Source organism: Lasioglossum baleicum, chromosome 18 (genome assembly GCF_051020765.1).
Source record: "Lasioglossum baleicum chromosome 18, iyLasBale1, whole genome shotgun sequence".
NCBI lineage: Eukaryota > Metazoa > Arthropoda > Insecta > Hymenoptera > Halictidae > Lasioglossum > Lasioglossum baleicum.
In genome coordinates, this window is record NC_134946.1 from 2392102 (window position 1) to 2406854 (window position 14753).

Here is a 14753-nt window from a genome sequence, read left to right on the forward strand (position 1 = left end):
GATATTTGCTATTTACTAGAATCTTACTAGAAAAATGGGTCGAAACATGGATCTGCGCCCAGACGTTGATTGACCCTATTAGAACAAATTGTGGGCTGTGTGAGGGCTCATTCGAAAGAGGAAGGTTCAACGCAGCGCGCCTTTCTCATCTCATAAGCCAAAAAAGTCTATTAGAGACAGAAAATGCATTGAAATCTGCGGGATTTTTTCCTAGATTTTTTCTCGACTTTAGGGCATCATATTATTAGATATAAACATAATCTCGTTAACCTCGTGAGAAAAGCGCGCTGCGTCTAACCTTCCTCTTTCGAATGAGCCCTCACACAGCCCACAATTTGTTCTAATAAGGTCAATCAACGTCTGGCCGCAAACCCATATTTTCGACCCAAAATCTAGTAAGATTCTAGGTATTTTCTAGTTACAAATCGAGGGTAGACTAGCCCCTTAAGGGGGTAGTCCACCCTGGATTTGTAACTAGAAAATACCTAGAATATTACTAGAAAAATGGCTCGAAACATGGGTTTGCTGGTTTTCAGTTAGTGTCCTTATTTGAGCAAATTTTGGGCTGGGTGAGGGCTCATTCGAAAGAGGAAGGTTCACCGCAGGGGGCTCTGGTCATGAGGTTAACGAGAATATGTTTATATCTAATAATATTAGTGTCCAAAGTAGAGTAAACATCTAGGAAAAAAAACCAGCAGATTTCAATGCATTTTTCTGTCTCCAAAAGTCTTTTTGGCTGATGGGATGACCAGAGCCCCCTGCGGTGAACCTTCCTCTTTCGAATGAGCCCTCACCCAGCCCAAAATTTGCTCAAATGAGGACACTAACTGAAAACCAGGAAACCCATGTTTTCGACCCAAAATCTAGTAAGATCCTAGTAAATAGCAAATATCTAGCAAATAACTAGAATCTTACTAGAAAAATGGCTCGAAACATGGGTTTCCTGGTTTTCAGTTAGTGTCCTTATTTGAGCAAAGTTTGGGCTGGGTGAGGGCTCATTCTAAAGAGGAAGGTTCAACGCGCTGCGCCCTGGTCATCTCATAAGTCATAAAGTCTTTTGGAGACAGAAAAATGCATTGAAATGTGCTGGTTTTTTTTCCTAGATTTTTTCTCTACTTTGGGCCCTCATATTATTAGTTATAAACATAATCTCTTTAACCTCGTAACCAGGGCGCAGTGTGTTTAACCTTCCTCTTTAGAATAAGCCCTCACTCAGCCCAAACTTTGCTCAAATAAGGACGAAAACCGACAGCGCGCAAACCCATGTTTCGAGCCATTTTTCTAGTAAGATTCTAGTTCCTTTCTAGTTACAAATCGAGGGTATACCATTTAGTAAATTTGGATGAATTTCAATAGTATAGACCATAATAATTTAAGGTTAGGTTAATTATAATTTTGGAATTTTTACCTTAATTTAATTTTATTACTAATCTCTACTACGACAAATGTAAAATATATAATAACATTAAATATTTCAATAATAAAGCTGAGTTTCATCAACTTCATCGAACATGGAGAACATAACTAGTAAAGCAATTCAGTCGACTGAAAACCACTAAAAACTATCGACTAAATAATCGATAGTATGTAGCGACTAAATAATAACTAGTCGATAGTTGAATTTAGTCGATAGTAGCTGTTACTATTTTCAGTCGACTAGTTTTACTGAACTATCGACTGAATTTCGCAGTAGTGGGGGTTACTATTTTCAGTCGACTAGTTTTAGTAATTTCGCAGTGGTGGGGGTTACTATTTTCAGTCGACTAGTTTAGTAATTTCGCAGTGGTGGGGGTTACTATTTTCAGTCGACTAGTTTTAGTAAAACGACTGAATTTCGCAGTGGTGGGGTTACTAGTTTCAGTCGACTGTTTTACTGAACGACTGAATTTCGCAGTGATAGAGGTTACTATTTTCAGTCGACTGCTTTCACTGATATATATATACTGCTTTACTAAACCCATCTAAACCAGAGGTTACCTCTCTGACTGAATTATCAAATTAATTAATTCATTAACCTTCATCCGTCCCTCATTTTATGAACTGAATCCGTCCCTCGGTGTCAAATTGACACAGTGGTAAAAAACCGATAAAATAACAAGCAGGTGATTAGTTATTTTTCGATGATTTTTAGTCAAATTGATGAGTTAAAATTTACATCTTAAGTTTTTCGGTTATGTGTTTCGCATGAAAAAGATAAAAGTCACGAAGTTTCGGGCAAGAAATCAATCATATCAATAAATTTAATAAAACCTAATATTTTTAGACCAGCGTTTACAACATTATTACAGTGCTTTGAGAAATTTAATGTAGGTGTAACACAGACGACCAAGTCATTAGGTTCACTAATTTTTAATTATAAAGTTATAAATAATATAAAATTGTAAAGTACTATATTTTTAGATAGTCTCTCCAAATTATAATAAATAGGAAAACTTATATAGTATGAAATATGATATTGTGGAACGAAAGAATCTTCACGTGCGACTTTTCTTGGATGTGAAACCACTGTGAATATACTTATAACTTTGACAATATAAACCGGCTTTCTAGCCAGCGATTCAGATTTTTCTCAACCACTCGAGTTCAGTAACGAAATAGATTTGAACGCGTCTGCAACAGCAAACACTTTTGCAAGCAAGGAAGCGAACGCTTGGTTTTATATGAAATCAAATAGTTTAAACCATTTTTAATTTTAAAACTGCTGCCTGAATAATTTTAATGAACTGTGGCTGCCTTTTTTGGCGCTGCCCTATGCTGCTGTTGTTTTAGAAAACTTCTTATTTCCTTGCCATATTCCTTTCCTATTGTTGTCCATTCTGCGCGGGTCTGGTCAGTCCTGATATACATGTGGCGACCAGATCCACGGCCTCTCCTGTGTCTCTTCCAGGTATCTCTCGAACCTATTTGAGATTTACGGTCAGGCCCTGGCGAACGTTTCCTTTCTTTACGACATCCTCTCCTGCTTTCCTTCCTCTGCTCTTTCCGTTTTTTATAGCATCCTTCCGCGATTGCTTCTTTCCACGTGTCTTTACCTGTCTTTCCTCTTCTCCTAGATTTTCCTTACTTTCCTATCCTTAATTTCTTCTCCTTACTTTCCTCCCACTATTCGGGTTTCCACCTCTCTTCCATTTTTTCCTTTTCCTCGGGAGTTTCTATACGTTGACGAGTCACTTAGTCACAAGTCATTGGTCTCTGGTCTCGCGTCATACACCAAGTTTTCTCTTAAATAAACTCGTGTTGAGGAAACATTCTGAGTTCTAAAATAGTGTTTAGTAGTATACATAAGTTTTCATAGTGTATATATAATACAATATGTATAAACAAAAGCGCTCAATAGTGTGGCAATATTTTGAACAAAAGACACCAACGAGTGCCGTGTGTCGCTTATGTAAAAGAGAATACAAAAGTGCAAAAAACACATCCAATTTAAGTGACCATTTGAAGCGCAAACATTTCACAGTGCTGGAAGCCGATCGTCGCGTGCACGAAAAAGCAGAGTCGATAGACGTGGATGATCAACTTGCAAGTGCTACACCTGGAACATCAACGCAAGCACAAGGAATTACATCGGTGGCTTTCACTTCAAATGCAAATTTGGCAATCCAAAATGAAGACTTACCAGGTATGGTGCAGAGGTCTCAGGTTCATTTAAGGGAGCTAACATTGAGGACAACTTCAAATGATCTATCACAAACAAAAATTACAAAATTAAATAATCTGGTGGCAGCCATGATTTGTAAAGATTTGCAACCGCTAACTATTGTAGAAGACGAAGGCTTTAATGAGTTAATTAAGGAGCTTGAACCACGATATAAACTTCCCAGTCGAAGAACACTGGGACGGACCATCTTACCACAATTATACATTGACACTAAAAATATAATTTTAGAAAACTTGAAAAAAACAAGTCATGTTTCTATTACGACAGATATCTGGACCAATTTAAATATGCAATCCTTTTTAACGATCACTGCACATTATTTTATTGAAAATAAATTACGCTCAAACGTATTAGCCACTAATCTCTTAACAAATAGCCACACAAGTCAATATATTGCGCACTGCATTCAAGATATTTTATCGGAATGGCAAATCTCAAATAAAATTTGTGCTGTCGTGACAGATAATGGTGCAAATATTAAAGGAGCTGTACGTAACTTAGGCTATATGCATTTGCCATGTACAGCACACACGTTAAATTTAGTGGTAAACGATTCCATAAGTGGTGTGACTGAAATAATAAATTTATTAAAAATCTGCCGTTCATTAGTTGGGTACTTTAAAACAAGTGTTGTAGCAGCAGAGAAATTAAGAAGTATGCAAAAGCAAATGGACTTACCAGAACTGAAGGTAAAAAAAGATGTAGCAACACGCTGGAATTCTTGCCTCATGATGCTGGAGAGACTGTTTGCAATAAAAGTGCCTTTGTCTGCTGTCATAGTTTCATTAAGCAGAAGTCCCACATCACTTACAGCTGAACACTGGGAAATCATAGAAGATATCATACCGTTATTGAAACCACTAGAATATGTTACAACTGATTTATCAGCAGAAAAATATCCCACAGCATCCAAAATTGTTCCTTTAATAAGAGGAATTCAAAATGCTATAAACATGATTACACCAGAAACCACAGCAGGACTACGTTTAAAAAATAATATTTTAAATAATATTGAAATAAGATTTAACTACATCGAACAGAATAATATTACTTTAATAACCACACTATTAGATCCAAGGTTTAAAATAGCTGTATTTGAAGACAATAGGATTGCACAGACAGCACAGAATATATTAACAGAAGAAATAAGTTCCTTGGCAAGAACAGCCAGTAGTCATGAAACGAATGCAAATAGAGCCATAGCAGAAGAACCATCTCAAAACAATGAATTTTGGAACTTTTTTGTATTAAAAGTGTCACAGTTAAATAACCAATCTACGCATATTGAAAATGTAACAACCATCATCCGTCAATACATAGATTTACCATATGAAAACATTAAGAGTTGTCCAGTCGCATTTTGGAACAAATATAATTGCACAATGCCACAGCTTTTCGAGATAGCAGATAAATATCTTTGTATTCCTCCAACCTCTGTACCCTCGGAGAGAATATTTTCAAAGGCTGGACAGATTATGTCTGAAAGAAGAAACAGACTTTCAGCGAGAAACTTAGACCAATTGATCTTTTTAAATGTCAACATTTAAAATATATGTATATATATATATATAAATTTGGGTCAACTTCATAGTGGAGACCATAATCATTTAAGGTTAGATTAATTATAATTTTGGAATTTTTACCTTAATTTAATTTTATTACTAATTTCTACTACGACAAATGTAAAATATAAAATAACATTAAATATTTTTAATTTTAGGAACCTCCCTATATATACATATAATAAAGCTGAGCGTCATGAAAACCATCGACTATGGAGAGCAATGAACATGAACCAATAACGCAATTCAGTCAAATAAGCCAGATTCAGTCGACTGAAAACTATCGACTAGATAGTCGATAGTATGTACCCTGATAACCATATAGTATCCCTGGCGTATAAATGACCCTCGGCAGACCCGTGTTGGGGACTTATATCGATAAATAAAATACGTACCCCCCTTTTCATGTAGAGACGAGTCAAGCAGACCGCTATTGTGAGCCGTTGTCTATACCGCTAATCTCGAGTTGGTATTTTTACCAGCAGACTGTATACGACTAAATGACCCTATTTATACCTCGAGAACAATATTAATAAACACTCTTGGCCATCGATACCTTTTTAATGAAGAGGTAAAAACCTCGAAACCCTTATCGGTTTGAATGGAATGAAATCGTCCTTTACCAGCGCACTGTGTCAAGAATGGTTCTTTATTACTTTATTGTCGGTGCCACGAAGAATGACTCGGACATCTTTCTACACCTCAATAGCAATGATGTGTTATATACTTTGCAGACCTCCACAGTCAGTTGAGAGCTGCAGCAATTCATCTTGGGGTTTTCCCATCAACTCGCACACCGTGTGGCAGTGACTCTTTGACTTTTCTTCTATCTCCATGGTGGACATATTGGAATGGATTTACGAAAAATGGATTTTTTTTAAGATGTTAGAAAAGTCACTTTAATAGATAATGTATAAGAAATTCTTTTTTAAATTACTATTGCTTGGAATTTCGAAAATAAATGTACAGGTTACGATTTTTAACTTTTTTATCTGTGCCTATAACGAAAATTTAAGATATGCCTTCTAAACAGAATTGGGCAAAATATGTAATTAGTAATTAGATACAAATTTCGGATCACGAATAATAGATACAAAATTTTTAATTAGTTACTCTCGAAGATATAGATACAAAAGTAACTTGTATCCGACGTTTAATTAGATACTTTTGTATCCGAAGCAGAAGGATCCGAAGCTACGGATACATTTGTAACTAGTTTCTGTATCTAATTCAAAGATCCTTTCGGATCTTTCAAGATCCTTTGACCAGGTCGAGGCTTGAATGAACACGTACCGAGGCCCGAGGGCCGGGGGATTGCTCGGCCGTGTTTATTGCACCACTTGGCCTAGGCGCCCGAGGCCCCGATGATGGGCAAAAATATTTAATCGGATACTTTTTCCAAGATATCTTCACGAGTAAAAGCAGTAAGTACTGGCCGAATTCTATCGAGTTTAGACTTTTCTTAATCGGAAGAACGCCACGAACTGTCTCGTGGCACTTTCGTGAGGGCATCACGGAAAAATAAACAAGTTCAGGATTCACTTGTCAGGGGTTTCATGCCGAGCTACCTGGCTTCACGAGTCGTGAAGATATCTTGGAAAAAGTATCTAATTCAATATTTTTGCCCATCATCGGTGCCTCGGCCGCCTAGGCCGAGTGGTGCAATAAACACGGCCGGGCGATCCCCCGGCCAGCCAGGTAGCTCGGCATGAAACCCCTGACAAGTGAATCCTGAACTTGTTTATTTTTCCGTGATGCCCTCACGAAAGTGCCACGAGCCAGTTCGTGGCGTTCTTCCGATTAAGAAAAGTCTAAACTCGATAGAATTCGGTCACTGCTTACTGCTTTTACTCGTGAAGATATCTTGGAAAAAGTATCTAATTCAATATTTTGGCCCATCATCGGTGCCTCGGGCGCGGGCGCCTTGGCCGAGTGGTGCAATAAACTCGGCCGGGCAATCCCCCGGCCGTGTTTATTGTACTGCTATTGTGTTCTGGGCTCAGGTCTAGGGGGCCCGACCTTCGGGCCTCGGAACGTGTTCATTCAAGCCTCGAGCTGGTCAAAAGGATCTTGAAGGATCTGAAAGGATCTTTGAATTAGATACAGACCATCGTCGCCAATTTTTCCACGCTTCTCCGAGCTCGCGTTTCGGTGGACCGAGTAGCTGAAACACGAGTCGGGAGAAACTGAGTCAACGATGGAAATGTAAGTTTAATTAATCATTTACAATTCAACCAAATATGTTTTTTATTTAAATGTATTAGATAATCAAATACTTCATAAATTCAATTTTTCTAACTATACAATCTATTTAAGCAAGTACAGTTTTTAAATATGTTAAATTTTGCAACAATCGTTTTGAAACAAATCAAGTTTGAAACAAATATTTTTTTATTAGTTAACATCTTTTTTTAACAGAATCTTGCAAGAAAAATTGTCTAAACAAAGTATATTTTTGCTGAGATAAAAGTTTTCGTATAAACATCCTTTTATAAACAGAATTTTCTAGGTAAATTAAATTGTTTCAACAAATATAATTTTTTGAACATGTAAATAATCTGTATTATTTTTAAAATAGGTTTAAGTAGATTATAATACATATTTAAATAGTGTAAAAAAAACAGATTTGAATAATAAAATGCATTTTCCTATTTGCAGAATCATCGCTGCCTGCCAAAAGGAAGGCTTCCTCCATCGGCTTTCACCTAGTTAATTCTTATTGCATCCCTATTAATATAGTTGTTATGTATTATAATAATTATTTATTTGTTTTATATTATTTGGATTATTATATTTGTCTATGTATTATAATATTTGTGTTTTGAGTGAGTGTGTGTGTGTGTGTAATAAATGATATTAATTTGTGATAATAAATGATTTTTTGATTGTTTTGTTTCGCCTTTCTTTTATTTTCCAGTCCATAGTTAAATTCCGACTTTCAAACTAAATATAATTTCTAAAAGTCCTAAGTAAATAGTACCTTGTACATACATTTTCTAGTTTGTTGGAAGTAGAGCTTAAATGTTGTTCAATCTTTTTTGTTTAAATAAAAAATAAAATTAGTTATTCCGTACAACGTGTCTACTTCTGCAATCCTGTCTTTTATTTGACCTTATTAAATAATTATATTTTTCAGTTACTTTAATACAGGATATTTGCCTCATTTCGTGAAAGAAATGAATCTCAGTTACATATTTTATGTAAAACAATATAAACTGTTTATTGTCCGGACTGAGTGTGGAGACAGGTTCTTGTCCGGACTGAGTGTGGAGACGGGTTCTTGTCCGGACTGAGTGTGGAGACGGGATCTTGTCCGGACTGAATGTGGAGACGGGTTCTTGTCCGGACTAAAAGAGATGATGGCAGCCAAAAGTGGCACGGCCAAAACCCGGGCGTGAGCACTCTCATATACTCTCTGTTAATAGCACTGTTATACTCTCTGTTAACTCTCTGTTAAGTGCCCATTATAGTGCTGCCCCCTACTCTAGTACTTAGCCTGGATCAGCTCCTACATCATCTTTAGCATGGACAAGATCCTACATCATCTTTAGCATGGACAAGATCCTACATCATCTTTAGCCTGGATCAGATCCTACATCATCTTTAGCATGGACAAGATCCTACATCATCTTTAGCCTGGATCAGCTCCTACATCATCTTTAGCATGGACAAGATCCTACATCATCTTTAGCCTGGAACAGATCCTACATCATCTTTAGCCTAGATCAGATCCTACATCATCTTTAGACTGGATCAGATCCTACATCATCATTGGCCAGGATTAGGACATACAATTTATATTGTTTTATATAAAATATGTAACTAATATACAAATCTCTAATAATATAAATTATATTCATAGAAGTATTTTAATTTTTCCCGAGCTTTTGTTGCAAACTCTAGTTGTAAAAAATAAAAAAGCCGGAAGATTTCGAAGAAACACAGATTTTATATCGAAGCTGAAGAGCGACCATCTTGGAAATTAATTTAATGTGATGAAGTACTTACTGTCTCCAATTTTTTTCATATTTTTTGGCACAGTTATTATTAATTAAACCAAATTGAAAACCAATTTTTTCTACGAAAATTTAGAAGAATAACTTTAGGGTTACCCTGAAATTTTCAGAATATGTTTAATTGACACAAATCTATAAAACGTATTTTTTAAATTTGAAGTATAAATAGACCCACATTAAAAAGTTGTAAAACGCAACTTTTAGTATTTTTTCTACAATTCTGATCAATTGCAATTTTTTAAAAAACTTCTTTTCACATCCTGCAGTAAACTAATTGCTCTAGTTTCCAAAAAAAGTTCAAATCGTATAGTATATTAAAATAGTGGTAATCTCCTACAGACAGGGATTGGAACGGTTATGAAAATAACTGTTTAAACTGTTATTTTTCGGTTCTGATTGAAATAGTTATTAAGAACCGAAATGATGTTATGTTATAACACTTATAACTGTTACGAGAATATCGGTACTGGCTGGCAGTTCTGGCTTATATCGGTTACGGTTACGATTTTGGAGAACCGATATTATGTATTTCGGTTCAGGATTTCGGTTCCGGATTTCGGTTCTTTGTCATTCTGTATTCTATATTGTGTTCGACCTAATATTTATTATTTAAACAATTTATAAATAAATAAATTTATATAATGTGTTTCTATATTTATTGTTTGAAATACCACTTTAATAATTTAAAATAATTGTTTAAGTAAATAAATTTTTATAATTTGTTTCCATATTCATTATTTGAATTGTTATTTCTATAATTTATCGTTAAAATAAATAGATTTTTATAATCTATAGAAATTTGTTATTTGTTTTCATTTATTTAAACAATTATTTTCACAATAAATTATTAGAATAATATAATTCACAAATAGAAAAATATATAAATTTATTTATTTAAATCAGTGATGAGCAACCCCCGCGGACTGCAGTGGGCCAAAAGTGAAAATCGGCGACGAAGGCCGCCTCGCCGCGCCACTCATGTCGGGCGAAGTTATTTTGTTTTCTGGTTCGAAAAAAACGTCGACGTTACAAACTTGAAAGGGTGGTTTCTCAAGATAAAAGTCTGCTCTATCGCGTGGTATAGTTCGATTTTCCGCTGGACCCTAATTTTTTGAGATAAATTGAAAAATATCCTCAAAAATTGGTGCAAAAGTAGTGTCTCTCTGTCTTTAATCATTGTTTAAACATGTTTAAACGATCATAATGTATTAATATTGGATATCACTGTATTCGGGAAAGTCTACAGAATCTTTTGCTGTAAAGAACAATTCAATATCTTTTATAATAACCACAATATTTGTTTAAAGTTGAAAAATATGTTTTTTTTTTCAAAGCCATGTTTTTCAAAAACTGTGCGTATAGGAGAAAAATTAAGGACAGATTCGGAATCAGCGCAAAAAACTCTATAAGAAGGACCCAACAGTATATTGAAAACTTTGGTGTTGGACAGTATAATCGGTTCTCCAGAACCGTTAGGTCTGTTGCACAGTCGAGCGCAATTTTCCGGTTTCAAATACGTTCTAAAATTCTAAAAAAATGTTACATATTTTGGATCCTAAGACGCATTTTATAGAATTTTTTCAGATTTTTTGGTTGCAAACTGTGGTCGTAAACAATGAAAAACCCCCCAAAAATCGGAAAAATGCACATTTCTAGAAAATATGAAAACATGCTATTCTACTGTTTGTTTCCTTGATAAAGTACTACAGCAGGCAGTGTCGTCAATTTTTTTCAGATTTTTTTATTGTGGGACATCATTTTACCGCGGGTGTATATTAAGTAATTTTTAACGTTATTACATTTTACTTTATTATTACATGTTATTATACATTACAAAACGCAATTGTTTGACCTAAGAAATGCGATTTAATAGAAAGAAGAATTGTGTTCTATGCGACATATGTACATACTCTCTAAAAATGATAACTTTTCTAATATTGTACTATACGATTTGAGCTTTTTGGGAAGCTAGAACAATTAATTTAGTACAGGATGTGAAAATAATTTTTTCTAAAATAGCAACTGATCGGAATTGTAGAAAAAATGAGAGACACTTGGGGAAACTAAAACACCTGGCAGAAGACTGTGAAGGGGTAGAAAGAATTAACATAGGTATAGAAAAGATAGTACAGGAGAAAAGAGTGGGAGAAATTGTAGAATGGGTTAGGAGTATAGAGAAAAAAGGAAAGAATTAATCACAAGGGATAATCAAGAGAGAGTCAGGATTAGCGGGGAGACATTGGGATTAGGGGTGCGCGGGTTCCCGCATATACGGGTTCGGGTCGAGCCGGAGAAAGTCGAGCGAGCTCGAGCGAGTACTCGAGACATCTGAATGTTCGAGTAGCTTGATCGCATCGAGTAGCTTGATCGCATCGGGTAGCTTGATCGCATCGGGTAGCTTGATCGCATCGGGTAGCTTGATCGCATCGGGTAGCTTGATCGCATCGGGTAGCTTGATCGCGTCGAGTACTTGATCGCGTCGGATGCTTGATCGTCACGGATAGCCGGAGATATTCGGATTACATTATTACATAGATTAGCCAAACTCGGACGCGATCTTTTTATACTCGTGATTAAACATACGATTCGTAATTCGCACTAATGCGGTCCTGAATTATGTACTCGGTTTTATAAGATGAAATATACAATATATATATACATATATATATATACATATACATTTCGGTTGTTGATTTCGGTTTCGGCTATGATTCTGATGATTTCGATGATTTTTTATAATGTTATATAAATCAACATTTTGAACAAATAATTACAAAAATTTGTATTATTATGTATTATTAAACTATTATCTATTATTATTCTTTATTTGAACAATTTTTTAAATAAATAATCTTTTATAATATTTAAAATTTTATTTATATACTCATTATTTAAATACGTATTTATTATTTAAACAATTATTTAAATAAATTTTTATGCTGCAAAATATAATGTATACAAATCCGTTTGTATACTTATTATTTATATAGCTATTTATTATTATTTATTTAAACAATTTTTAAATAAATAAATTTTTATAATGTATAGAAACTTGTTTATTTTACATTATTTGAATTATTGTTTCAATAAGAATTTATTGTCAAAACGATTATTTAAATAAATAAATATCTGTAACGACCAAAAAACATAATATATATACAGTAATATACACGCCTTGAATAATACAATATTACATGTTCTTCAGCCCGGCAGAATACGGAATGACAGAACCGAATCATAACCGAATCCGGAAGCGAAATCTATAATACATACAACTGAAAAATAACAGTTATAGAACCGAAATAATATCGGTTCTTAAGAACCGTAAGCGTAACCGATATAAGCCGTATTACACATATAGAGAATTAAGTGGGTAGTAAGTAGTAACAAAATATAAAAGCATATTTATGTTTTCTTAATCCATTTATTTTAAATTATTGTGAAGGAAACATAGTTGCTCCACATTGTCCGGACATAATCTTGCTCTCGTGTTTGTAACTATATTTCCGGATGTACTAAATAACCGTTCACTGGTTACTTGTGTCGCAGGTATGGCTAGAAAACGTCTCGCCACTGTGGATAGTAGTGGAAATCTTGAACGATTCGATTTCCACCAGTGCATAATATTAATATCCGTGGAAACAACGCTTTCGGACAAATACATCGCTATTTCCCTATCTTTTCTGCTATGAAATGTTTCCGCGTGTCTTTCTGTGTTTCCTAATGTATTTTTTATGAAATTTAATAATTTTGATTTTCTTTCACCTAATCAAGAATTTATAATATATACAGATGCATTATACGATTGATAAAATTAATAAGGAAATATTATAGTTATTATCTTTCTATTACCACTCGTACTTGATTCTTGGTCTTTATCGCTTGTTGGTTCTGTATTTATACTATTTATAGAAATTTCCTCATTCAGTTTCCTATACATTATTTGTTTTTGTTCACATGAGAACATCTGATCCTTGTATCTGGGGTCCAACACCGTAGCACAAATATATAGTGTATCTTGCTCTATTGGTTGAAAACGTTCCTATAAGTGAGATATCGTATTTTATTAGAATATTTGACTTTTTTCTGTAAAACTTGTTTTATTTCGGTAGATAAACTATTGAAACTACCTTTAACGCGTTCCTGACTTTATTGGAAATATCAACAATTAAAGAATTTTCTTCCGTTTGTACTTGCAGCACATTCATTAACGCATAGTACATTGGAAAGTATTGCGAAATCGTCGGATATCTTTCCCCGCTCATAATTTCCGTTGCGTCTTTTAAAGGTTCCAGAATTGAATTTACACATTTTAAAAAGTTCCACTCGTCTGTCGAAAGGTTGTCTGGTGTATTTTCTTCACACAACATTACATTTAATGCTGTGTGCAAAGCAATAAATCTGTCGAACATAAAATATGTCGAATTCCATCTGGTATCTACTTCTTGTACTAGGTTTAGGGGAGTTACATCTGGATTTATAGACTTCTGCAAATTTATAAATTTTTCTCTGCTGGTGGTCGACTTGGAAAAAAAAGTGACTATAGATCTACATTTCTGTCTTAATGCTTCATATTGCGGAAAATTTTTAAGTGAGCATTTAATGGCTAACTGCAAACAATGGCCGAAGCATGAAATTCTAGTCCAATTATTATAGGTGTTGATAGCTTTTGCTATATTGCGACCATTGTCAGTCGTGAAGAAAACTGGTTTTCCTAAATCTATGTCCCAGGAGTTAAAACACTGTATTATCGCGCTTTGAAGATATTTATGTGTATGTTTCTGCGGTACATGTTTTAAATCCAACATGTGATGATTTAATTCAAACTCTTTTGTTACATAATGGACAGTTAAAGAAATATAACTCTGGACTGCTCTTGATGTCCATCCGTCCGTCGTAAATGCAAATACACTATCTTCATTTAATGCTAATATTAAAAAAAGTAAATAATATTAATATTAAAAAAAAAATAATGCTAATATTAAAAAAAATAATGTTAATACTAAAAAATAATATAAAATGTATATAATCAAATTTTAATAGTAAAGTATTCAGAAAAAAATGTTATAAGGAAAAATATATGTATATTTGTATATAATTCATACCTTCAGATATTTTATTTTTAATTTGCTCTTTTACGTCTTTGTACATGGCTGGAATTATTGTGCGAGCAAAAGTACTTCTAGACGGAATTTTGTACCGTGGATCAGTGATATGCACCAGTTCTCGAAATGCCACATCATTGACAAGGCTGTAAGGTTGTAAATCCAATGTCATCATACGTGCAATTACGTTTGTTATTTGTTTTGCACGAACTGAATTGTTGTCCAAATAGACAGTATTGGTATCTTTACTAGACCCTGCTTCATTTGGTAATGGTAAATTGATTGCAGCACTATGCATAGATTTCAAATGACGAAGAAGAGAACTTGTGCTGCAATGCTTTGTTTTGAAACATTTTTGACACACCTTACATTGTGCACTTTCAGCATTTATTTTTTCAAAGTATTGCCA

The 14753-nt window shown here is 34.3% G+C and overlaps 1 protein-coding gene and 1 long non-coding RNA gene across 9 annotated transcripts; both read right to left on the reverse strand.

The window, feature by feature from the left end:
• Positions 1-2346: 2346 nt before the first annotated feature.
• LOC143217811 (uncharacterized) lies at positions 2347-6253 on the reverse strand. 8 transcript variants are annotated; one of them, XR_013010905.1, is made up of 5 exons: positions 5960-6232; positions 5305-5853; positions 4988-5140; positions 3620-4481; positions 2347-3535 (listed from the first exon to the last, which is right to left on the reverse strand). It is a non-coding gene; the product is annotated as an uncharacterized LOC143217811 (long non-coding RNA). The 8 variants fall into 8 exon arrangements; XR_013010909.1 differs by having other exon boundaries at positions 5780-5853; positions 5960-6209; XR_013010906.1 differs by having other exon boundaries at positions 3620-4231; positions 4340-4481; positions 5305-6189.
• Positions 6254-12663: 6410 nt separating this feature from the next.
• LOC143217840 (E3 SUMO-protein ligase ZBED1-like) lies at positions 12664-14516 on the reverse strand. The gene is made up of 4 exons (XM_076442485.1): positions 14440-14516; positions 13370-13640; positions 13101-13281; positions 12664-13004 (listed from the first exon to the last, which is right to left on the reverse strand). Exons 1-4 carry the CDS (start codon positions 14514-14516, stop codon positions 12664-12666), a joined length of 870 nt encoding a protein of 289 aa, XP_076298600.1.
• Between the last annotated feature and the right edge of the window lie 237 nt (positions 14517-14753).

Excerpts from the sequence above, each read along its gene's own strand:
- LOC143217840 (XM_076442485.1), bottom strand. The coding sequence starts at position 14,516 with ATGACATTGGATTTACAACCTTACAGCCTTGTCAATGATGTGGCATTT. Across the intron at positions 13,641-14,439 it reads GTGCATATCACTGATCCACG|ATTTATTGCTTTGCACACAG; the intron begins GTACAAAATTCC and ends TATGTTCGACAG. Across the intron at positions 13,282-13,369 it reads AAGTCAGGAACGCGTTAAAG|GAACGTTTTCAACCAATAGA; the intron begins GTAGTTTCAATA and ends TCTCACTTATAG.